The 26,030-nt window shown below is 35.8% G+C and overlaps 1 protein-coding gene across 2 annotated transcripts in view; it reads left to right on the top strand.

Moving 5' to 3' along the window:
• SKAP1 (src kinase associated phosphoprotein 1) overlaps nucleotides 1–26,030 on the top strand; it is a 327,149-nt gene that overhangs the window by 86,955 nt on the left and 214,164 nt on the right. For both annotated transcript variants that reach the window (XR_014821186.1, XM_013979973.3), the window contains exon 4: nucleotides 12,185–12,301. Coding sequence is in view for 1 of the 2 variants with exons in the window: in XM_013979973.3 (XP_013835427.2) it covers nucleotides 12,185–12,301 (117 nt within the window). In the remaining variant the exon portion in view is untranslated. The remainder of the gene's footprint in view (nucleotides 1–12,184; nucleotides 12,302–26,030) is intronic.

The following is a 26,030-nucleotide window of genomic DNA, read 5'->3' as shown; positions in this document are numbered from 1 at the left end:
CAGCTACAAGAAGCAAACCATTAAAGCAGCAAAGAAACACCATCTTAGCACTAAAACAAGGAGAGAAGGGTTTCCCTTTGAAGCTGAAGAGAAGTGTTTTTGAATTAATGGAGTGTATAGTGATTTACTAAGTTTTATTTATGAAAATACTCTTTGCATTCATGCCAAAAGGTTTTAGCACAGTCGTAAGTAGGATTTATACAAAGAAACATAGCTGAAATTTATGATGTGTTTGCAAATGTAAGAAAAAGTCTGAATTTACAATATTTGTAATTTATTGTTAAGTATCTTTCTATCACCATTCCTGGAATGCTAATATTTTATAAACACAAGTGTTGGTTATGAACATAGAATTTCCTAACCTATGCTACTTTTTAAAAAAGAAATCTTCCAGAATGTTTTCCATGTCTTTTGGGAATTTAATACGGGAAAATGTACACAGGACAAATATTCCCGCCCTTGGCTATAGCCCAAATTTTTAGCATCAACAATCTTGACAGCTACTTTTGTGGCTTGACTTCCTTTGGGCCTTTCCCCTCCTTTCCTTATTTACTACATTTTACACAAATTAATCTGTAGGAGGTGGATACACACACACACACACACACACACACACACACAGTTTTTGAAGTTAATTACTGACTTTGATACCTTTTCAAATATTTTACTTCCTGTACGTGTACTGGTTGAGGTTTTTTTTAAAAAAAAGATTAGAATAATGTAATAATGCATTTTTAAATTAATGCACTGCTTTGCAACCACTGTCAAAGAGAGGGTTGTTTTTTTTTTTTTTTAAATAAAAGGACTCATTTTTTTCTTTTTAACCTTAAAATTTCCTGAGATTTTTTTTGTATCCTTTGTAAATGTCCTATCCAGAGTACATGATCTTGAAACACAAGAAAAAGGACTGATTTTCATGCAGGCAAAAGAAGAAATCATTTGAATCAGATGCTGCTGTCTTCTGTATTCCCTACACAATATGTTATACGCAAGGATGTTCATTTATAGCATTGTTTGGAATAGCAAAGACTCCAAACAGCCTAAATGTTCAGCAGTAGGGGACTAGTTTACATAAAATGTGTTGCATGCATTTAATGTGGTGCTACCTAGAGGTTAAAAGAATTTATATGTATATCCTGGGGAGCTCTCCAAGGCATATTAAGTGAAGAGGGCAATTTGGACAGTTTCTCTGTGTGCATGTGTGCCTGCACATGTGCACATGCATGCCCGCACATGAGCTTGCTTTTATTTGTGTATAGGATATTTTGGGACGGCTATACGTGAATCTATTAATAGTGGTAGCCTGTTGAGGGGAGCATGGGTATGAGTGAAAGAGAGAGTCTTCGTTATTTATAACCTTTGGTACTATTTGAATTTTTATTTGAGCTAAACTTAGTTAATATAAAAACGAGATAAATCTATTTTTGTGTTTGATATGAAGCAACCTCCAAGATAAATGATTAGCAGAATACAAAAGAGAACAAATGCTATCATTTGTTTAAAAGAGAGAGAGAGGAGTTCCCGTCGCGGCTCAGTGGTTAACAAATCCGACTAGGAACCATGAGGTTGCGGGTTCGATCCCTGGCCTCGCTCAGTGGGTTAAGGATCCGGAGTTGCCGTGAGCTGTGGTGTAGGTCGCAGACGCGGCTCGGATCCCACGTTGCTGTGGCTCTGGCGTAGGCCGTCGGCTACAGCTCCGATTTGATTCGACCCCTAGCCTGGGAACCTCCATATGCCGAGGGAGTGGCCCAAGAAAATTTCAAAAAGACAAAAAAAAAAAAAGAAAAAAAGGAGAGAGAGAGATATAACTGCCCTCACAGACACTTGTTATATTTAGATAGAACTTTTATGAACACCCAAGAATCATCACAATGGTTGCCTCTGGAGAAAATAACCAAGAGAAAGGTGGGAATTTGAGCTTTCATTACATACCTTCTTGTTACATTTGAAATTTTTGCTCTGAGCATACTTAAATTCTTTTATGTACTAAAGCTTACTATAGGTGCTAAGAGAGCAGATCTTAAAAGTTCTCATAATAAAAAAAATTATAGCTATGTGAAGTGATAGATGGTGACTAAACTTAGAGTCTGGAGAGGGAGGGGAGTCTTTTCTGTTAATATTTTTGCAATTCATTAAAGGATATGGAAAACCCACAAAACTTTCTCAATATATACATGTATCAGATCACTGTGTTGTACCCAAAACTAATATGATGTTATATGTCAATTATATACCAATAAAACTGGGAAGAAAAAGAAGCATACAAAAATACTTAATACAGTACCTTTTTTCAATAGGATCATGATTTGGTAGTTTATCTCCATTCACTTTTTCCCTTATTTATTTATTTTTACATATGAAGTTATGGTCGAGGCCCTAAAGATGGCATTAAATGGCAGCATTCTCTGTTGTCTAGTTAGAGAACCAGTAGTATATAGGTGTGCTGTGTTCACTTACCACTTAAAAGTGAATTTTAAAATAAATAATGAAATTGTATTATATAATACTTACAGTAACTGATATACCTTTTTTTACCCTATCTCAGTCTTTCTTTTTTCCATATGTGGTGATTAAAAGTTCATAGAGCCTCTGAGTTCCCTGGTGGCCTAGAAATTAAGGACTCATCATTGTCACTGCTGTGGTTCATATTTGATCCCTGGCCCTGGGAACTTCTGCATGTTGCAGGTGTGGCAGAAAAAAAAAAATCATAGAACCTCTGATTCTTGTTATTATGTAGATGGCAAAAGAAATAAAGTAATTGATAAATTAATGACTGCTTTAAATTTATTCAATTAGTCTGTTGACTAAAAAAACTTATAAACTATTTCTTTTATATAGAATTATCCCTGGACCAATACAGAAAATCAGGTAATGGTACAGTTCCTGAACATAGAATTTTGGTATAACAATTAATATACCTCAGGAATTTTGTCTCTGATGAATTTTCATGTTCTGGATACAAAGTACTGAGAAAAATGTGTAGTTAATTTGAATACAAAATGTTTTGCGTTTCTGCTTTAAAACTTTGTTTTTTTATATAATGATTTTTATTTTTTCCATTATAGCTGGTTTACAGTATTCTGTCAGTTTTCTACTGTACAGCATGGTGACCCAGTTACACATACAAGTATACATTGTTTTTTTCTCACATTATCATGCTCCATCATAAGTGACCAGACATAGTTCCCAGTGCTACACAGCAGGATCTCATTGCTAATCCATCCCAAAGGCAAGAGTCTGCATCTGTTAACCCCAAGCACCTCATCCATCCCACTCCCTCCCCCTCCTGCTTGGCAACCACAGGTCTATTCTCCAAGTCCATGATTTTCTTGTCTGTGGAAAGGTTCATTTATGTATTTCATTTTTAAAATAAACTTGATTTACAATGGCATGCCAATCTCTGCTGTACAGCAAAGTGACCCAGCCACACACATACATACATTCTTTTTCTCATATTATCTTCCATCATGTTCTATCCCAAGAGATTAGATATAATTCCCTGCGCTATGTGGTAGGATCTCATCGCTTATCTATTCTAAATGTAATAGTTTGCATCTAATAACTTCAAACTCCCTGTCCATCTCACTCCCTCCCCCTTCCCCCTTGGCAACCACAAGTCTGTTCTCTATGTCTGTGAGTCTGTTTCTGTTTTGTAGATAGGTTCATTTGTGTCATATATTAGATTCTATACATAAGCGATATCATATGGTGTTCATCTTTCTCTTTCTGACTGAATTCACTTAGTATGAGAATCTCTAGTTGCATCCATGTTGCTGCAGATGGCATTGCTTTGTTCTTTTCTATGGCTGAGTAGTATTCCATCGTATGTATATACCACATCTTCTTAATCCATTCATCTGTCAGTGGTCATTTAGGTTGTTTCCATGTCTTGGCTATCATGAATAGTGCTGCAGTGAACCTAGGGGTGCATGTATCTTTTTGAATTACAGTTTTGTCCAGATATAAAAGCATTAGTTTTTCATTGTGCTTCTCTTCAACACAGACTTCCCTTTGGAAATTGTTTTAATAGTTATTGTTTACCAGGGTGGTTGAAGTATCACTAACACAGGAAAGGAACTGTTAAGTTATGGACAAGGGGATTTATATGATGTGTAAAATAAAGCTTCCAGTTACTACTAAGTCTTGTGAAGCAAAGAGTGGAAGAGCCAATCTTCGAACCTATCTGGCTCTGTCAGCTGACATGTACTTAATACAAACTTGCCCGCCTAGAAAGTTTTTGATCACAGTTCATCTCTGAAAGATATTTTCCTAAGCTTACAAAGTGATACCGCCTACTCTCCTTAGGATCTGCGCACTTTCCTTGTGTTAGTGATACACCAATAAAGAAGGAAAAAATAAATTTCGCATATAAAGAGATACCTTTCCATGTGAAACTTCGGTTCCGAAAGAGATCAAACATTTGAACAGAATTGTTGGTGGGGAGAGGTTTTGGTTGCTGATGTTGTTGTTACACCCATGCTATTTTCATACATGAACAGGAGTTCCTGTTTGGGGTGGGGTCGGGGCACTGAGAGGCCGAATAGTGTCACCCTTTGTCATAACAGCTTTAGTGGTATTGGAGGTCTCTATCGCTCACAAAGAAAACTCACCTTTTCTTCAGTGTGTTAAAAGCTGTTTCACATTTTCAGACCTGCTTATCTTACCCATGATCTATTCTTTATTATATTATTTATTTATTTATTTGGTATTTGGTAAAACTTTCCTCCTATCTACCCGTAACCTTTAGATCCTATAGTCCCATTCTTCTTTAGCAAATGATGTTGGAATCCAACTGGTCTTACAGTTTCTCTCAAGAAGAAGTAATGTAAACTGATTGGGGTGTGATGGACCATAGAAAGCATCAGGACAGCAAGTGGGTGCTAAGGTTACTACGATTTGTTATTTGGGAGAAAGGAAAGGAAAAGAGGGGAAGAGAGAGCAAGATGAATGAATAGTAGTGAAACTGTCACATTCATGGCTAATTATATATTTTTGAAGCATTTTCCCACAGTGAAACTTAAAGCATGTTGGTGCCAGAAAGGAAATACATTCTATAACTAAGCCAAGTCAAAGCTATGGTTGGGAGTAAAACATATTGGCTCATTTTCTATGAAGCAGCATCAAAATATCCAAGATCCAATAAAATCAAACAGAAGGTGCTGGAAAAAATTCAGTGCATTGATCTGATTACACCCAAAGTGTTGTGTTAAATTTTGTAAACATGAGATTCATGCTAAAAAGTGGTATTTAAAAAAAAAAAATCGCTGCACCAATACTGTTACAGTAAATTTGAACCTGTGAATTGGACCAGCTCCTTCTCGACCAAATCATTGCCCACTCTTGGCTTCATCTGTTAGTTCCATGCCTAGTGTGGCCACAAGTATTCCTACTACTTATAATAATTTCTTTTTTTTTTCCCACCTTTTTGCCTTTTCTAGGGCTGCTCCCGTGGCATATGGAGGTTCCCAGGCTAGGAATCTAATCAGAGCTGTAGCTGCCGGCCTACGCCAGAGCCACAGCAACGCAGGATCTGAGCCACCTCTGCAACCTACACCACAGCTCACAGCAACGCCAGATCCTCAACCCACTGAGCAAGTCCAGGAATTGAACCCACAACCTCATGGTTCCTAGTCGGATTCGTTAACCACTGAGTCACGACGGGAACTCCAATAATTTCTACTTTTGATTTCAGATTTAGTTTGCTGAAGTAAAAAAAATACTAATTAGTAGCACATGCCATAAATTCAGGTCATTGGCTGTCATAAAGTATGCTTTGCCTTTGAGTAATGATCGTAAATTGTAAAGCATGCAGGTTTGGAGACTGGACAGCTCAGTGGATTAGAACAAGAGTTTAGGAGTTCCCGTCGTGGTGCAGTGGTTAACGAATCCGACTAGGAACCATGAGGTTGCGGGTTCGGTCCCTGCCCTTCCTCAGTGGCTTAACAATCCGGCGTTGCCGTGAGCTGTGGTGTAGGTCGCAGATGCGGCTCGGATCCCGCGTTGCTGTGGCTCTGGCGTAGGCCGGTGGCTACAGCTCCGATTCAACCCCTAGCCTGGGAACCTCCATATGCCGTGGGAGCGGCTCAAGAAATAGCAACAACAACAACAACAAAAGACAAAAAGACAAAAAAAAAAAAAAAAAAGAACAAGAGTTTAGTAATCAGACAAAGTGGGGTCAAAGCTTGGCACTGCCACTTGTGGGTCAGTTGTATGGCTTCGGGTAAATTGTTTAATCTCTGCGTCTCAATTTATCTTCAGCTTTGGGTTAATAATACATCATAAAATTATTTTGAGCGTTAAATGAGATAGTACATAGAGGATCTTGACCCAGACCTTGTAATCAGGAAGAATTCAGTAAGCTATTACATTTAAAAATTTTTTTGTTTATTTATATATTTTTGCTTTTTAGGGCCATACCTGCAGCATATGGAAGTTCCTAGGCTAGGGGTCAAATTGGAGCTGTAGCTCCCAGCCTATGCCACAGCCACAACAACGTAGGATCCAAGATGCATCTGTGACCTACACCACAGCTCATGGCCACACAGGATCCTCAACCCACTGAGCGAGGCCAGGGATCGAACCCAAATTCCCATGAATACTAGTCAGATTGGTTTCCACCGTGCCACAATGGGAACTCCAATCTACTACATTTTTATTATTATTGTAGCAGACTTTCTCCTGTTAAGTCAAAACATGTTGAAAATTCAGTTGAGTAGCTTTATAATAAGACTTAAACACTAAAAGTACGTTGGAGAACAGAACTATGAACCAGTAATTCCAGGTTATGATTGCCTGGTTGCCATATGACACATGCATCCATTTCACAGTATATTGAATCTACACACTACCAAATACCTAGGTTTACATGTTTTGAATTCTGTCAAAATCTCATTACTATTGGAAATATTCTAACTCAGCAGGCTCCATTTTAGTAGCAGTTGAACAATAACAGTGGTAGATGGACTGTGTTAGTGTAAAGCCAGAATGATTGCTGACACGCTGTAATTTGCTTTATGAAGTGTGTGTTGTCACATATACAATTATCTGGTTTATATTTGTTGCTGTCAGCCCTCTGGATTGTTAATGTCCAAGAGTTATGCCTTTATGTGAAACCTAAGAAGGGTTAAAAATCTCGGCATTTTCTGGAAGGGAGGGAAGAAGCAGAAAGGTTTACGTGGTGGCTACCTTTTTTTTTTTTTTTTTTTTCTTTTTTGAGAATTAGGATGATGCTACACACTGCAGCCCACCCTACTGGTCAAAATGAAAAACTGCATCACAAAGGACCTTTTTTTTTTTTTTTTTTTTTTTTTTTTTAAGGAGCGGGGCGCAGGGGGAAAAGAACTTTTCTATTGGCTCCCCTGGGCATTTTCCTATCCAATCCACCACTAACAGATGTAGTTCATTTTAAATCAAATCATCTAATCAATTTGGTTCCATTTCTTATCCTGTAGACTGTTCTCTCTGCAAATGAGATCCCTAAATGTTCTTCAGAAGTCTGTTATTCTTAGCATGACCGGACAATTAGTAAGTGGTATCCGAAGCTAAAAAACTTAGTCATAGGCTCAATTTATCTCTTGTACATTCGAGATCTGGTTGGAGCAACTTTTTAAAAGAATGATAAATGGAAACTTTCTTTACCTGGCCCATCATTTGTTCTGTAGACTTAATGACATTGAGTACTATTATACTCACTGCCAGGGCCTTGGGGGAAAAAAGAATAGTTATGCATTGAGTTATGGCTACATGTGGGAAGAACAAAAAAAAAAAAAGATGGGCAGAAAGTCAGACTGTATAGAACAGAGAAGAATTTGAGACCTTCACTGCATATGGATTAATCGCAAGAACTAACCACGCACATCCAAATGGATATTTAGAAATCAGTGAAGCCAATAAGATGTTCTGTGGGAAACACCATACATTTTCTAAGGCATGAGTATGTGTAAAATGGGATCTAATTTATAACAGAAGTGTTGACAGAACTTTAGCTTTGGTGTTAACAAATGTACTCCATAATATATTTACATGTGAGTCACATTTCACATATGTGGGCACATGTGTTCTCAACATATTTCTGTAGTTGGTGTTATTCAGGGACTTCGGTGAATGGTTATAATAAGGAATCATAAGCTGCAGGTTTGCTAATCTTACCGTGGTTCAGCTTTGGAAACTACATTACTAGTAAACTGGTCCATGAAAACCTAGCAATGTTAATGCTATCAAGCATGAGAACTAACTGGATTTGGATCAGGGACCTTGATTTATAGCATTTGATTTAGGATTTATTAATTGAAAGAAGGAGCTGTGTGTCGCATGGGATCTTAAATATTAAATAAGAAGTTGTATGTTCCCTTCCAATGGCAACAATAAAAACAAAAACATGTAGACAATTTTATATTAATTTTGATTTCCGTATATTATCCAAAGATACTTGGTAGGTAATAGCAAAGCCTAAAAAATGTTTGAACTGAGCAATATAAATAATTGGTTGCAGATGTGAATAAAGCCTTTATAATATAGCTTGTAGTTGATTAGAAAAGTAAAAATTGATTATTTTATACTAACATTTAAAAAACACTGAGCCTGTACATATCAATAAGCTAACATAGTTATATGTTTTATGTATTTGTTATTATGTTATTTTTTATGCTTAAACTGCTTTCTGTCTTTTTTCCTTTCTTTGGTAAAATCATCATTCTGTCCTGTTTTTGTCCCTAAATAGCATCTGCAAGTTCAGAATCAGTTGGGTTTGCTGTGAGTCAAAATAGTTACAAGGGGACATCATCATGGTTCATTTTTTTCCCCCGTTTTATTTGGAATTGAATTAGGAAACGAAAGTTTTTTAGCAGTTTAATTCACTTCTCCATAAAGTTTATGGAGCAGCAACAGCTGGTTGAATCCATGGCAGAAAAAGCCAACTTCCAGTGGCCAAGCTATTGTTTCAGAATTAAGGGAGAAAACTCATTAGCTGTTAATGAAAACACAGGGAATAAAAACAAATAGCACAGAAACCCTAGCAAATAATTACCTTACACCTGACACAAAGCTGCTTTATCTTTCTGCTCAACCCTCAGAAATTCCCAACTTATCACTTTATGAAGCATGAATGAAATTGAGTTTGACTCTAAGGAAAGAACAATAGAGAAATCATCCTCCTTACAGGCCCCTTAGCACGATACCCGGTGGAGAACCTGCCATTGAATATACTAAGAAGTGTATCTAGCGCCCAATTCTTATGACACTTAGGATAGAGGAGCAAATTACCAGCTAATAGTAGGTGAACCCTTGCTATAGTTCCCCCAGATCTTGTTTAGAAATACAAAGGGAAGGGAGTGGAGGTAGTGGTTGTGATTAATGGAGATACTGTGTGTTGGAATATATATCTGGATAGAAACATATTGATTCTGAGTGCGTTGCAATGGGAAAGTGTGTCTCTAGTGGCAAGGGGTCTTGCTTGTGAGAAAGCCACTCTAAGCAGATGGAGTTCTAAGCCCTAATTGTAGAGCTGCTGAGTGGAAATGTCTGTCACTATAGTTTGTGATCATTTATGTCGGATCCCACTGGACTCTGGTGGTGGCCGTTGGAACTGTGATTGTAAGAGTGGTGGAGGAATCCAGAGATCACTTGCCATTATGTTTTAAAGAAAAATGATGTTCTAAACTTCAGCAAATCCAAAATAACCACAGTAATTGCTGATTCTTCTATAAAATTTTTCACCCATGCCTCTTGCGTAGTTGTCATTTTAATTACACGGGAGTGTCTATTTATATAGTGTCATAGACTTTTTTCTGCGTGTGCCCAAGGGAGTTGGGCTACTTGATATGACACTAAAAACACTTAAAGCAACATTTCCATCAGCAGGAACTAATTACACTTGGATGTAAAACACATTTTTAAATGTTTCCCCCATTGTAACCATTTTTAGTACCGACCTAGGCTCTGTTCCTGCTGCACTGAGTTGTTTACCTTTGTTGTTGTATGATTTCTGGAGGCATGGTCTTGTATTTGGCACAGAGGTGGCTGTTAAAAGCCCACCTTGGGTAACTCTGTTCAGAAACCATAGGAATCACGTGGAGGTGACTTTTTCATCTAAAATTAGTAAATCAGATGCCAAATCCAGGCAGGTATTTTGGGTAAGACTTTAAAACCGGAACCTTTAAATGTAACTGGATTGCATCCTGGATCAGAAAAAGGACATTAGGGGAAAAACTGGTGAAATCCAAATAAAGTCTGTAGGTTAGTTAGTAACAACGTACCAATGTTAATTTCTTGTTTTTGACAGGTAGGTTATAAAAAGTTTGACATTAGGGGAAACTGGTTGACAGGCATATAGGAACTCCCTGTAATGTCTTTGCAATACTTATAATAAATCTAAAAGTATTCCAAGATTTCAAAGTTCATTTAAAAAGCAAAAAAAAAAAAAAAAAAAAAAAAAAAGGCTTCTTTGGATCTGCTTTTTTTTTGAAGTCTAGAATGCTAGAACAAGTAAGAGTTTATTTGTCAAATTTCTGAAGCAAGCAGAAAACTTTGAGTCTAGAGTGATAGTATATTGAGTCTGTAATGCTCAGTGTAGCCTACAAAGGTTATATTTTGCTCGGTAACTGAAACTACTAGTTTTTTAAATGGAGTTTGGTTTGGCTTAAAAAATTAGCTTCCTTTAACCTCACAGCTCACTTTTGGGTTACCTGCCAGGCAGTCCATTTAGATTGCCTTGATAACAGAATTTCAGTGGATTTGCAGTGATGTAAAATTTGAGTATTTTAACCCTCAGTTCAGTATTTCAGAATTTTTCTGCTCATAAGGCAAATTTCACAGTGATACTTTAAGCAGAACTATAAGCTTTGTAGCTTGATCAAGTAACTTAGTAAAGGAGAGAATTTCTTCTGGCTCCAGCCAGTGACTGTTGTGTGAGGGGTTTTGTTTGTTTTCATATTACTTTTCTTCTCCACAATAAACTGCACAGTTTATTTTTAAAGTCCTGTATCTGCAGGTGTTCCACTCAGTTATGGACATCAACTTACCATTGAGCATCCGTAGAAGAGGCTAGATATGATCATCCAATTTATGGAGAGAGAAGGCTATAGCAATTCGCTTTTAGTCATTTTATATCCTCCCTATCCTTCTAGTTTAATTGTAGGAAATAAACCTTTAAAGTGAAGCAATACAGATTCTATGTAGGTTGTTTGGTTTCACTGCTCCCTAGTTGAAATCTAGGGCCAAAACTCTACAGTGTTTACTGAGATTAGCATTGGTGATTTCCTTTGGAAATTAGTGTTTGAGATAATATAAAATTCAGTTGAAAATCCCCTTTTCGTGTTTGTGAAATGAACTGAGCAGCTGTTGGTGTCCTTTTATCAGCAGACCGTACCTCTGTTTGGGGGATTTTAAGTAAAGCCATTTGCAGTGCAGAGCCTTTTCTTCTGGTTTCTGAATGAGCTAACATCTTCCATCTAAACCTTTTAAAGTATCATAATAGCATGGGCCACTTCTACAAAATATAATCCAATGTATGTTGAAAACACCCAAAAGAGATTAGCATTGTTTTAATTGCATAATTCAGTATTGTATATACATTACCTTTCATCAAAGCCATTTTACAGAACAAATATTACCTTCTTAGGGCTTTTAGAATTCCTAAGAGGTTGGTTGCACAGGCTGTTAACTAGAATTATAAAGAGAACTTAAGATTACAAAACAAGCGTGATTTAAATTGGAACGGTCCAGGTTCTCTCTAGTTTTACTTCTCTTATTTTTCAGAGGAGGAAAGAATATTGACCTTGCTATATTATATTCTGATTAAAAGTTTAACCCTTTTTGTAATTTATTCTATTTCATTTGGAAATAAAAAGAGGCATTCAGGGTAGAGGGTGTAATTAATGGGCTATTTATATAGCTATGTTTTTATTTTAAGTGTGATGGAGAAGTTTCTCTCTGGTGGCAAGAGGTTTCCTCATTCTAAGCTACCTAACAGTTTCTAAGTTCTAGTTAGTTGAATGGAAAATTTCCCACCCAGGTAGGTTGGTATGAACTTATTTATATGTTTCTCTTATGTTAATGGAGAGTGACCACAGTCATTACTTAATTAATTAATATACATATATACATATGAATATCAGAAAGAATCTACAAAGACCCTTATAAAAGTGTTAAAAGTATGACCTTATTTTCTTTCTTTTTTGTCCCTTAGGGGGAGACCAAGCTGAAAATTACCTTGGACAAGACAGCTCTGATGACAATCACAGTGGAACCCATGGCCCTTCCTTCACATCAGATGCAGCTTTTTTGCCAGATTATCAGGATGAGGGTGAGTGTCATCTTTCTGACTTTAGGGTGACCATGTTTTCAGACTTTTTGTTCTGGTGTCTTTGCCTTTGGTCATTTTGAATCTCTTCAAAGTGTTCTCTGTGTTGGTAATCACTAGTTTGCAAAGAAAACCTATTTGTTGCCTTGTGGTGCTGATCTTCCTAGGTAATTCAATCCTTCTGCAGTTAATGTATTTAGGGAAACAGTAATTCCATATTTGAGCAGGAAGACATCCTTATTGATCTTTTTATAAGAACTGTAGCTGAAACGCTAAGAGGGCATTTTAAGATTGCAAGGCCCGGAGTTCCCGTCGTGGCGCAGTGGTTAACGAATCCGACTAAGAACCATGAGGTTGCGGGTTCGATCCCTGCCCTTGCTCAGTGGGTTAACGATCCGGCGTTGCCGTGAGCTGTGGTGTAGGTTGCAGACGCGGCTCGGATCCCGCGTTGCTGTGGCTCTGGCGTAGGCCGGTGGCTACAGCTCCGATTGGACCCCTAGCCTGGGAAACTCCATATGCCGCGGGAGCGGCCCAAGAGATAGCAAAAAGACAAAAAAAAAAAAAAAAAAAAAAAAAAAAAAAAAAAAAAGATTGCAAGGCCCATTTTACCATTCCTTCAGATTTTTTTTTTTTTTTTGGCTTCTTCATGAAACTAAGTTTCATGAGAATTAGAGCTTCATTTAATGATTATTGGATTATTGATTTATTGTGGATTATTTGAGACCCTTGACCTCATCATTAGCCATGCTGTCACATACCCCTGACCATGTTGGTGTTTGTAAGGAGAAGGGGAAACCACAAGAACCACAAGGCACATCTTCCTGGAGCATCAATTTTATTTGAAGATTTGGGAGTGGGAGGAATTAAATAACTCAGTCCTTATAAACATTATTTTTATATACTAAAAACTGATTTGTATGTAATATAGTGGAATGCAAAGTATATATGAATTTTTGAGATACGTGAATATAAAAATTTTTGCCTGATGGCTGCCAGTTTCTGGCTCAGGCTCAGATATCCCAGGGGTGGGGGGTTCATTGTGCCCCTTCTGGCATCTGGCCACTTGAACAGAAGGTTTGATCATCACTGATGCACATGGTTATCTTATTCAAGTCTCTCTTGTGCTTTTGCAGTGGGTAAAAAGGTAGAAATGCTACTAAACTGAATATTAAATTGAAAGTATATTATTTGCTTAGGGAGTGGGAGTAAAGTTGATAAATTATTCCTTATTTTTCTTTATTAGTCTGTGATCTTTCTATCTATTTTTCTTCCAAATTTCCCTCCAACTTTGGCGTTTTCCAAGAGTTTGTAATCTCTAAGTTCTCTCTTCTTTTTAATTTATCCATTAATCCTTATTTCATTTGGCCCTTGTGGTCTTTCATATTTTCTCCCTTTCATTGACTTGATAACTACCAAATGAGAACTGTGGATATAATCACACAGAAACAGTTTATTTTGTTTGAATCTGTGTACTAGCACAATTAATAATACTCAAGTTTTAGAAATTGGGCCTTGTAATGTGAGCTATGTATATTGGTTCAGGTACTACAGTAAAAACATTGTTTGGATTGAAAGCTTAATAATTACATTGGTAGCTGATGAATAATTGTAGAAAATTAACAGTGCAAAACATTACAAAAACCACCCTTTCATTTGTTTTTGATCAACCTAATGCTTGACAGAATTAGAACAATAGTACCTCATTAATCCATAGGTCACTTATTTGGTATTTGCAACCTTCCCAAACACAGCTGGGAACACAATAAGTAAGCCAGAAAGACCTCTATGTGGAAATAGATGTTCCTGAGTCCCAGGTTACCATTTATGTACCTTATTCTTGGAAAAGCCCCTGAGGCCCTCACTGGGGATTCCTCTTCTTGTAAAAGTCTAACCATTACAGTGTTTTGATTTCTCACCTCACAATAGAGTGAAGCATCCAATTAGAAGAAAAAGTACTCTGAAGGCATCAATTAACAAATAACATTGAGGAAGGAAACAGGAAAACAATTAAAAATTGATACAGGAAACAAAATTTATAAAAAAAATTTATGTAAGAATTTTTAAAAAATAGCCAACTGGGGCCATATTATACTGTAGAGAGAAATGGCCCAAACTCTCCCCCAAAGAGCTCAGAACCTTAATAAGGTAAAACTTTATAGCTAACATTTTTTTTGAGCACTTACTATATGCCTTGCTTTTGTGTTCCAAGCCCTTTGCATGCATCATCATTTACTCCTCAGAACAGCGCTAAGAGGTAGCACTCAATTCACAGATAAGGAGCCTGAGACCTGGGAAGTTAATTTATTTAAGATTGCACAGCTAAGAAGTAGCATTACCAGGATTAACACCTACACAGTCTGGTTCGAGAACCTCTGCTCATAACCACCCGCTGTCTTTATTACTGTCCTTATCTGAGTTATCAAAAAAGATTCATAGTCCAGATACTGTGGTTAAGACCATACAGATACACATAGTATGTTTAAAAGTATTTTCATTAAAAATGTTGAAATTAAAGAAAATAATTAGTGTTGAAAGAGGTACACCTATTTCCGGGAAAATTCAAAGGGGAAACTTTGTTCCATAATAGTTCCCCATAAGAGAGGCCTTAACTGGATTAGTAACAGTAACTTTTTACCTGATAGATTTTTTTTCTTTTCAGTTCGGTGCATAAAGGTTAAAAGAATTCTCAAAATGACATTGTCAGTGGTAGAGGTAGAAAGGGACTTGTGTATATGTTAAAAATTTGATTGTAGGGTGATGAGAGAATGTTTAACCATGAGTTTCTTCAAAGCATTGAATCTAGCACAGTGCCTGAGCACCTGATGCATACTGTTTGTTCCCTTCCCCGAGAAATAAGGATATAAATATGTATATATATTTCCTGTGAAATTAAAGAGAAGCTTATAAAGATGTTAAAATTCTAAGTAAACTTTGCATCCTGTTTACCTAGCTTGTACCGTTATAGAGAACAGTTAACCCTTGATACGCTATTTATTCATTATTTTAACAAATACTTATTTAGAGATTATAAGGTAATAACAAGGCACTGTGCTAAGCTGTCAGTGAAATAAGCATTTAAAAGTCAGACACAGTCGCTGTCCTCATGGAGCTGACCGTCACATTGGCAAAACACACTATTAATAAAGTGACAAATGGACAATTATGAAGTCAGTGTCTTCATCTGCTGGTGCAATAGCTAAGGTGATTTCTTTAGGAAGAAAAGATATTCTCCCCCCCCCAATAAACTTAAAATTCCTTGGCGTAAAGCAGGCTATTAGGTAAAGATTTGAGTTGCAAAATATTTCCCTCTGTATTCCTCCATTCAATCTGGGCTGCCGCAGTCAGACAGACAGACAGAAAGCACGAGGATGCCTTCTTCTTGCATCTATCGTGGAGAAAAGATATTCTTTAACTTTCTTTTGTAATGACATTATTTTAGGCTCTTGGAATTTTTATCTTTATTAGAAAAATGAAAAGTCTCTGTTAAAATAGTTCAGCTTTGTTGTCTTCCACTTCCAGCCAGAGCAGTGTCCTAAACGTACAACTATGAAAGGACATGCAGTCTGACCCATTCGCCCATAACTTCAGTGATGAGAAGCGATAACCATGGTGCGTGTCGTGTTTGGGTCATGCTTTTGTGAAAACTACAAAGAGACCTAGAAGAATATAGAAACCTGGCCAGGTGCACAGCAGAAAATGAAAACCGAGGTTACAGGTTAAACCACGCATAAAAATGAGAGCATGTTGCTACTTAATCACAATTTCTTCTCCTTTTCCTTCATAAATACCCTCAATCTGAGAATGTCAGGCTATACACTATGGAGAGACACCCACAAATAAGAGCCTAACCCCACCCTCAGGAGTGAAAACTTGCTAACTGGTAATAACATTCAGGTTTCTAGACCTAGGGAGGCCGAGTATCTACCATACTGAAGAAAAAAAAATTCAATATGAAATAGTAAATACGGTTACCATACAAAAGCTAGCCAACTATAAAGCTTAAGACCTGATTGCTTTCATTGTCCAAAATAGACAATGGATTTTTTTTCTTTTCTTTTTTTGTTTTTCTTTTTTTTCCTTTTTAGGGCCGCGCCCTTGGCATATTGAGGTTCCCAGCCTAGAGATCAAATCAGAGCTACAGCTGCCGGCCTACACCACAGCCATAGCAATGCAGGATCCCTGACCCACTGAGCAAGGCTGGGGATCGAACCCTCATCCTCATGGATATTAGTCAGATTCATTTCCTCTGTACCACAATGGGAACTCCTACAATGGATTTCAATGTCTATAAATTTATTTCATTAGTATAATGAAGAACCCCCATGTACGTAAGAAAGTAGACTTATAGAACCGTAGACTAGCTTTTGTTCATCATTGTGTGTTTTATTTCTGTAATGCTAATAATAATAGGAAGAAGACATTAAAATAATATCTTCCCTGATGGACAAAAGAATATATTTTAAACAAAAATTTTAAATTTTTTCAAGATGGGTTAGGGAAAGAGATTGTTCTATAAATGAGTATAGCGACTCCTTCTGGAAGAAAAAGAAAAAATAAAATTATTTTATAGTGAAAGAAACCTAAAATCTGTAATAATGTATAATGTAGTATGTACTATTACATTCTAACTAAAGAGAAAGGAATGAATGGTATTGGGCAGATATATCTGGGAGGAAGTGATAAAGAATTTTTTAGAGCTTATTTTTACATCAGAATATCTAAGGTCAGAAAGGTTCTTATTCTCTAGCAAAATGAAAAATAGAACTGGAAAAGTAAAGACCTGTAAACCATCATTGGAGAAGAATAAAAATGGATAAGTGAAGAGCCTTTATTGATTAATTTATTGTATGCTACTTGATTTTAAAAGAAATTGCAGACCTGTTAATGTACCAATAGTGACCATTTCAACTCCATGCCTTTTCTGAAATAGAGAAATGATTTTTTTTGTGGCTTTATTTTCAGTAACTTTTTTTTTTTTTTTTTTACATTTCTCTGCTTTAATTTTGGTCCTGAAATAGAAGCCAGTTTGGAGTTTAGTATTATGAATAACAGTAGACTAGCTTTTGTTCATCATTGTGTGTTTTATTTCTATAATACTAATAATAATAGGAAGAAGGCATTGAAATAACATCTTCCCTGATGGACAAAAGAATATATTTTAAACAAAAATTTTAATATTGTGAAATAAAATGAAGGGATAATTTATTGATTGGATTTTTGTGGCTGGAATTCATATTTGTCTTAAATTTCTTTGGACCAAAGTTAGAATTATGGAATCTGGAAGTGGAAGGGATGATGGTCTTCTAATACCAGGAACAATTTATTGAGCACTTACTATGCTGTACTAAGTGCTTTTCATAGATTATCTCATTTAATCCTCAGACCAGCTCAGAGAGGGAGGAACTGTTGTTTCTACTTTACAGATAAAGAAGTAAAATGACTTGGCCAAGGATGACATACCTAATCTGAAGGCGGTGGGGGGTGGGGGGTGGGGGGTAGGATTTCAGTAGATTCCAAAGCTGATGCTTTTTGAAGAGTTCTGATTAGCTGGATATTTGTCTTCTGAAATGCCTACTTTTATGGGCTTTACACATCATTTTCTTACTGCTTTTATTTCATTGAATATAATAGTTATTTTTAAATGACTGTATTCAAAGCTAAAATTATCCTCTGAAAACTACTTTAACTGCATCATAAAAAATTTTATTTGTACTGCTTTCATTATAATTCATAATCTCATTCTAAGTATTTTGTAATTTCTTTTATGATTTTTTTTAACCTACATGTTATTTAAAAGTGTTTTGTGTGGGTTTTTTTCCCTGATTTTGTTTTGATTTGTTTTATTTTAACTTATAGAGATTTTTAAATCTGCTTTTTTATTTTAGCTTCTAATTTTCTACATGATAGTCTTACATAGCCTATATTATTTAGATCCCTTGGACACTATTGAGACTTCTTCTGTGGCTTACTAATGATCAGTCTAAGCTTATATGCTATGTGTACTCCTGAGGTATTTATTGAATATACTTGTACTATTTCTATAAAATAATATATATATAATTAGTATTCTTCAAGTCTTTTGTATCCTGGATTTTCTTTTATCTGCTAAAAGGCTTGTGTTAAAATCTCTAATTATAGTTGTAGATTTATCCATTTTCCCTCGTTTTGTTTTACATTTTCAAGGTCATGTTTTAGATACGTAAAAGTAGCTCTAATTATTTTGAAAAGATTTCCTCTTTTTTGAGCTGAAATCCTGTCTCTAGAATGTCCACTTATTAAGCTAGTTGTGCCATCTAAGTCTACCCATAGCACTCCCGAGAGACTTTGGACTGAGTAAGGATTAAAAAAAGTTTGTTCACAAGCCAGTGAGACCCTGTGGCTGTGATTTGTGTATAAAGCCTAATTTTAGTGTATAAATTATACTGTTTTACAGAATAAATAAGCTGCATTTCTTACAATGTTTACTGAGGTATGTGAATTAATGATGCAGTGATTAGTGGTAAGTGACCTCTCTGATCAGGTAAATCTTAAGCCGAATGCAACTGACAACGGTGGAGGAAAACGTGTGTGTTTTATGGCTGCTTTACTTGGAATGTGAGAAACCTATTGCAGGCTCAGTCATTGCTACTCTAGCAGGTTGAAAGAGTTAATGACCTAAAAATAGCTAGCCATTTGCTTCCTTCTCACTGATGGGGTCAAGCCCATTACTTTCTTTGTGTGTATTTTTCTTCCATCCCATAAACTATATGAACATACTTAAAGATGTGAGCTCCTTCTTATTCTCTGATATGAGATAGTGAAAACAACTCAAGGTAGTCTCTCCCCAAGTATAAATGTGTAAAGAAACATACATACCTTCAAACAAGCATTTATCTCATTTTCTTTTTATTCCTCAGATGCTTGCTTTCGTCTTCGTTGCCTACAGGTATATTTTTCTCTAATAAAGGCACATGACTCCTGTCAACCCTAACCGAAGTTATGTCTGTGTGTTTAGAGTGCCCATGGTGGAAAAACACAAAACTGATTTCCATGTCTGTGTTTTGGGGATCGAGGAACAAATTCCTACTGTAAAACACATACTTTCATGAGCAGGGTAGATTTCTGACCAAGTTTCTGTTGGCTTCAGGTGAGTCCATCAGATTTCAGATCATTGGGAGAAATTAAGGACTCAGTGTTGAGTTAACTGTGATAAGGGTAAGTAAGCTGTCACTCAGGATTGCAGTGGCCTCCTTCATGAAGATAAATGTCTTATTAGATCTAAGACATCATGTCGTTTATATAGTCTGGTATAAATCACAGATGAAGATGACAAAGTGGGTTTCAAAGTTGACAGTAATTTATATAACTTAAACAAATGATTACCAAGGATTATACATGTTTTGTGAAGAATAAAAAAACAATAACAATTATCTGTCTATGAACTACCCATTTTTCATTCTTCAGCCCGGCATGTTGGGCTCTTGGTGCGTATTTAAACTCTAACCTTCCGTCCAGCGCCCAGTAAGGCACTCTCATATGTATTGATGGCTAGGTATCTTCCATAATGCTTCTTTCACTTGGAAAAACTCCTTGCAAATTTAACTGAAGTTTTACCGTAAAACCATGGCATTTCAGAGCTGGCAGAGGCTTGGTAATCACCTAATCGACTCTCTGTTTTAGCAAAGAGGAAACTGCATTTTTAAAAGTCTAACTCCCTAGGCTCTGTACCGGCAAGGCAGAGCCAGTAAGGAAACCAAGACCTCCTCCCTGGCCGTGGCCTCCCCTGACCCACACTGTCTACCTTCCCTCACCTGTGTGATCTCAGCATGCTTTTCAGTGCAGATCCAAACAGCTTTGCAGGATGCCTGACTGTGGGTCTTTGGCTGTTTTTCACAAGTTTCAGTCAAGTTCTTCAGATAGATAGATGTGTCTCTCTGGCTTATGCATATTCTTATCTTCGTGCCAGAATGATTTTGGTGCAGTGTATTTTATAATGAATTTCAAAGGGCTCCAGGGGAGTTCCCATTGTGACACAGCAGAAACAAATCTGACTAGTAACCATGAGGTTGCAGGTTTGATTCCTGGCCTTGCTCAGTGGGTTAAGGATCTGGCATTGCTGTGAGCTGTGGTATAGGTCACAGATGCGGCTCTGATCCATCTGAGTTGAGCTGTAGCTCCAATTCAGCCCCTAGCCTGGGAACCCTCATATGCTGCGGGTACAGCCCTACAAAGCAAAAAAAAAAAAAAAAAAAAAAGAATTTCAAAGGGCTCCATAAATGCTAGCAATTACAGTTGTGACTATCATACAATAGGTTTCTGAATTGACTTGACATAGAACTAATTAGTTATCTTTTTTGGCCTTTTTTGTCCATGTTATAGATTTTAATATACTGCCAATGAAGAGTTAGTTATTGAGTGCCTATATTGAATGCCCTTGTTCAATCATGAGTTTAGAGGCTTTGTGGAGGATACAAAAAGGAATAAGATGTGATTCCTTTCTTTAGTGAGTAAATAATCTAGTTGAAGAGAGAAGACTAGACACCCCTACAATAAAGTATATGGTACCTAATCAAATGCTGATTATCAGGGAGAGTTTTCAGGGAAAAAAAAAAACAACTGGTCGGACTTGCAGTAGTTTGGAAGAAAGTCAAGATAATATTTAGCCTGTGCTGTAGCCAAACTGTTTTTAGAGGTCTTTTTTAGACCGGGAGTATGAGTAAGAGTCCATTCTTTGAAAGGTCAAACATTTATTGAGCTTCCATTATAATTTGTAGTGAAATAACAGTGGCCACTTTTAAGTGCAAATAGTTGATTTTTAAGCGAGTGACTTGGCAGATGAAATTAAGCTTTCTCATATTGCCTCAAGTATTATTCTTTGTTTCTCTCCAAATCCTAAGCTAGTCAATAAGTGTAACGGTAATATGAAAGTTCTAATATATGATTATTGCAGTTGTTATTGAAGTTGTTAGTGTGGCCATTACGGGAGTGGTAAAATGTAATATATTTATCTGATTGATATATAAATCAGTCAGAGGTTGGAGGAATTATATATCTTGGATGCTGTATATTAGAAAATCTTAAATACTATGCTTAATTACCTTGCTCTTAGAATCTATAAATGCATTATAATTAAACATAGCATCTGCCTTATAGATAAACACTGAATCACCTGAGGATTAGTACCTTATTTAGTGCAATCATGTCTAAAGTTTAGAATTCTGGATTCTCAGGTATGATTTTTTTTTTGTATTCTTGTTTTTTTATATATATATATGATTTTTACTTTCTTCTAGTATAGCTGGTTTACAGTATTCTGTCAATTTTCTACTGTACAGCAAGGTGACCCAGTCACACGTACATATGCATTCTTTTTTCTCACATTATCATGCTCTGTCATAAGTGACTAGATATAGTTCCCAGTGCTCTACAGCAGGATCTCATTGCTTATTCATTCCATCAGGTACGATTTGAACTCACAGATCGTCCTTCCTCAAGCTCCAAAGCCTTGACCATTTTTATCTCAAAGTTTAATATTCTTAAATGTGAAAGAATTTTGTTCAAGCATAAAACTTTCAGGCCAAGTGTATAGAAGTATATGCTTAATTCATATAAATATAAACTTAATATGTATTTGTGCATTATATATATGTGTATATACTATATATAGATACACACACACGTATGGATATGTGTCTTCATTCTTTGGTAATCTTTGTTTTTCTACTAGCATAAATTCTTTTGGCCTATCATAGAACTCTTGACTTTCCAAGTAAAAAGTAAATGTTAGTAATGCCATCCGTTTAAAGCAATGCTGAAGTACCTGTTAACCTAGAATATTATTGTCTACTAGGGGGAGATTGTTGAATTCACAAACTATAATTACACCCATGCTCTAGATTGCCTTTCTGACTTTGAGTGACTGTCTTTTTTATGTTGGGCCCTATGTAGCTTAAACCCAGACACATTAGTCCAGTGGGAAAGAGGATTATACAAAGTGGTTTCTCTGGCTTGTAAAATTGGGGTTTAAAGGGGAGTTGTTCCTTCACGGAAAGTTTTCACTTATAAAAGCCTTCATCCAATTTGCAGACCCATTTCTATAAACTGTTAGAATATAGTGCATATGGTATGGTATATTTTAATGGAATACCCCAGGAGATAAACATAATTGTTTTGATTAATTTTATAATCATGTTATTTCATAGTAATACTCCAGATTTTGTTTTAATAAAAAAAAAAGCCATAGGGTTAACTGGGATCATGAATGCTTCTTTCTACAAACGACCATTATCATCATTGAAAGACATTTATGAATGCCTAAGAACATAGTTGGGCCTAGAGATTGTCACAGCTTAGGGAAAAAAATCACTTGAGTTATCTAATCTAGCCCTTCTAATGAATTCACATCACTCTTACTAATATCTCATTTAATTAATTATCAAATACAGCCATTATGCTCTGTATCCTTCCTTTGCCGGACATCTTTCCCGCCCAACGATTATTACTAATTTATTCTTCATGTCTAACCTAAACTTTTCCTTCCTTAGTTTCAGGCCATTGCTCTTTTCTATACCATCTTCTGAGACTGAATAATTCCCCTAATTCATTTATATTGTTACCTTTAGAAGGTATTTAAGGACTGAACATTTATCCCTAGAGTCTTTACTTTTCCAAACTACATAAATTTCAGTTCTCTTAATCCTTACTACACTCTGCCCCTGTCATACTCTCCAATTCTGGGGTATTTTATCACATTCCTTGATATTTTCCATTCCAAGGGGATCACCTAACCAAGAGAGCTGCCTTTGGGGGAGGGAAGTACTAAAGCATAAAATCTATAAACCACTAGAAGATGCCTAAGTGTTTATTTGATGTTGGTATTGGTGATCATCTGGTTGGCATACCACTGTAGTGCTTGCTTCGGCATATGTTGGGATATATGTATATTTTAATGCCTTAATGTATTATGGCCTGTTGTAATTGAATGTCTATAAAGTAGCAGTTAAGAGGGTTTTATAGACCTTAGATGAGATCAGAATTCTCTGGCCCCCTCTTGTGGTGAAAGAAAATACTACTTTTGAGCTTTTTTCTGGATTGTTTTCGTTGACTATGAAGCTAAGATAACAAGTTCTCAACATGTGAGCATAGGGAATGAATCCAAGAATTTAAGAATTATATATTATTACATAGAAAAGTTTTATACATATATATATATCTCCAAGCACATATACACACTCAGATCTAAGTTCTGTTTTTAAATTTTATTAATGCCCTAAAACCTAAAAGATATTCCTTTCTTATAGCCATCATTTCAGTATATTCTTATTACACAAGTCAGGATGAGGACAAATAAAACAAAATTATAATCTTGAGGGGTTTATATTCCTAAATAGGTAAATGAGAGAGGCTTGGATATGAATTTTAAACCAAATTTGCAAGGTACTTTTTCTTTGCCATTAAAGATGGATTTTGTTAGCATTTCTAACAGATTTAAACAGATAGCATATATTTCCTATAACAAATTAATTTTATTGGTTTTATAATTTATTATGGTAGCATTCCTTCTATGGTAGATGAATTTCAGATATTCATAAATGTCTAGCAAGTAGCAAATAGATGAAAGGAAGACTGAACTAGCATGCAAATGGGTTCATGTGTATTGCCTATGGAAAAAAATTCTACATGTAGCAAAAAAGTATGCATGTTTTTCTAGGAGACCACTAAAAGTAATACTTCCTTGGAATTGTTGGTCTACAGATAAGCACTAATGAAGAGTTGCTATTATTATGCCATACATGGCAGTCTGGGAGGTGAAAAGATTAAAATTAGACACTCTCAGCAGCTTTTATTTAAAGCTACTCGAAAAACTGGAGTAATGATTAAGGTAGATTGCCTTTATGCTCATATCACATTCTAATGAAAAAATTGGGTCCTATTTAGCAATTCTGAGAACTAAATAAATTTGAGACCTTGCTTTTTTAATATTAAATATTTTTTTCCAAAAGGGAATACTTACTATTACACTACTTGAGGAAGTACAAAGGAAAAATGGCATAGACATAGCAGAAAAAAATGAAAAGGGATTGGTCACAGGTGAAATAAGTGAGAATATTGTAATGATTTAAATATTAAAAAGAAAACTGATTGTTTTAACTGATTCTCCTTTCTCCCCATCTTGAAGAGATGATAATTGTTATTGTTTTCAAACAGGGAAATTAATTCGCTTTATGTGCTTCTCTCTTAAGATGTGTGAAGGAAATTTTAATCTCAACTATTCATTAATTTTTAGTATCGATATTCCTCTGAGCATCTGAAGACAAAATTTAACAAACCTAAAGATGAAATCTCTTAATAAGAAAGCATTTATAGATCTTTATATGTGTAGTCTACTTTTTACACTTTTTAAAAAACAGTAGGGTCGGGGATCCAGCATAGCTGTGGCTGTTGTGTAGACCAGCAGCTACAGCTCCAATTTGACCCCTATCCTGGGAACCTCCATATGCCACGGGTGCTGCCCTAAAAATAAATACACAAATAAATAACAATAATTTGACATAACATTTTTGAGATTTATCTATAATCAGGTCAGGTGAACTTATACACGATTTCCTAATCTGTGTCAAGTTTCTCGCAACTGCTGGATCTGATTTTTTTTCATGTTAAGGCTGTGCTTTTCATGAGATAGACTAAACTATGGATCTCTGTAAAAACTTTGGAACATTCTGACATGAGTTGTGGAAAATGGCCCTTAGTTATACCTGTGCTACTTATTACTGCCATGTATATTTCAATTGGTTTGGTCACCAAAAAATTGCTACTGCTCTTGGATACATGTTCTTTAAGTCTTGATTTTAAATTAGTATATATATACTTTCACAAAGCTCTCTTCAGTGTAGATTTCTTACTTTGAGGCATTTTCTTGGCTATTGGAAAGATTCATTTTAGAAAAATTATTTATTAGTTCAAATTTGTTAATCAGTTTAAGATTTTTGTATTCTTTCTTTTAGCATTAAAATCAAGGAAATTAAAATGACCAATTTCTTGGATGGCTAAAGTTAGTAACATTATAATAAAGAAATTGCAAGAATTTGACTTTGTAGCTATAAAGAGGTGTCAGAGGGTCTGTTGGAGTGTTGTGGTCCAACAAAGTATAGAGTAGAAGAGATTTTCCTGGAAAACTACATCTGAGTTCTTGTTAAATGTCTTATTATAAATAATTATTATTTTCCTCATCAAACCATTAAAGCTAAAAGTAAAGTAGATTACTTATTTCTTCCTTGCTTTTTCACTCTGTATGTGCAAATGCCTTCAGCTGTAAAGCAAGAATTTTTCTGAATTTCCTAAGGAACACCAGGGAAATTCAAGGATTCATCATGTGTAATCTTTTGCATGTTCATTTCTTCAAAAATAACAAATTTATTTAAATTTGATAGTGTTGTTTTAGACTGTTTCCCTCTTAATTTGGAGTTCATTAAAATTCCCTTTTCACTTACGTCGAGACACATTAAAAAGGAGCCAGAAAAAACTTCCTACTGCCTTTTTGACTTGTCCAAATCCTGCTTTTCAAAAAAGCAACTTCTTACTGCTTTTGAATTTGTTCCATGGATAAATTACCAAATTATAATATAATTAACTCTACATATATATTAAAATTTTTAAAGATATGTTTCATTTAGCATTAAGAGACCATGTATGTAGTATGTCTTACCAGTGGAAAAACCTTTTTCAGCTATGTAAGAAGCCCCAGCTTTATCTC

Source organism: Sus scrofa, chromosome 12 (genome assembly GCF_054392235.1).
Source record: "Sus scrofa isolate SSC_HxYL_T2T_F1_AM1 chromosome 12, Sscrofa_HxYL_maternal_Yorkshire_Landrace_v2.0, whole genome shotgun sequence".
NCBI lineage: Eukaryota > Metazoa > Chordata > Mammalia > Artiodactyla > Suidae > Sus > Sus scrofa.
This window is presented reverse-complemented; position numbering and strand designations above follow the sequence as displayed.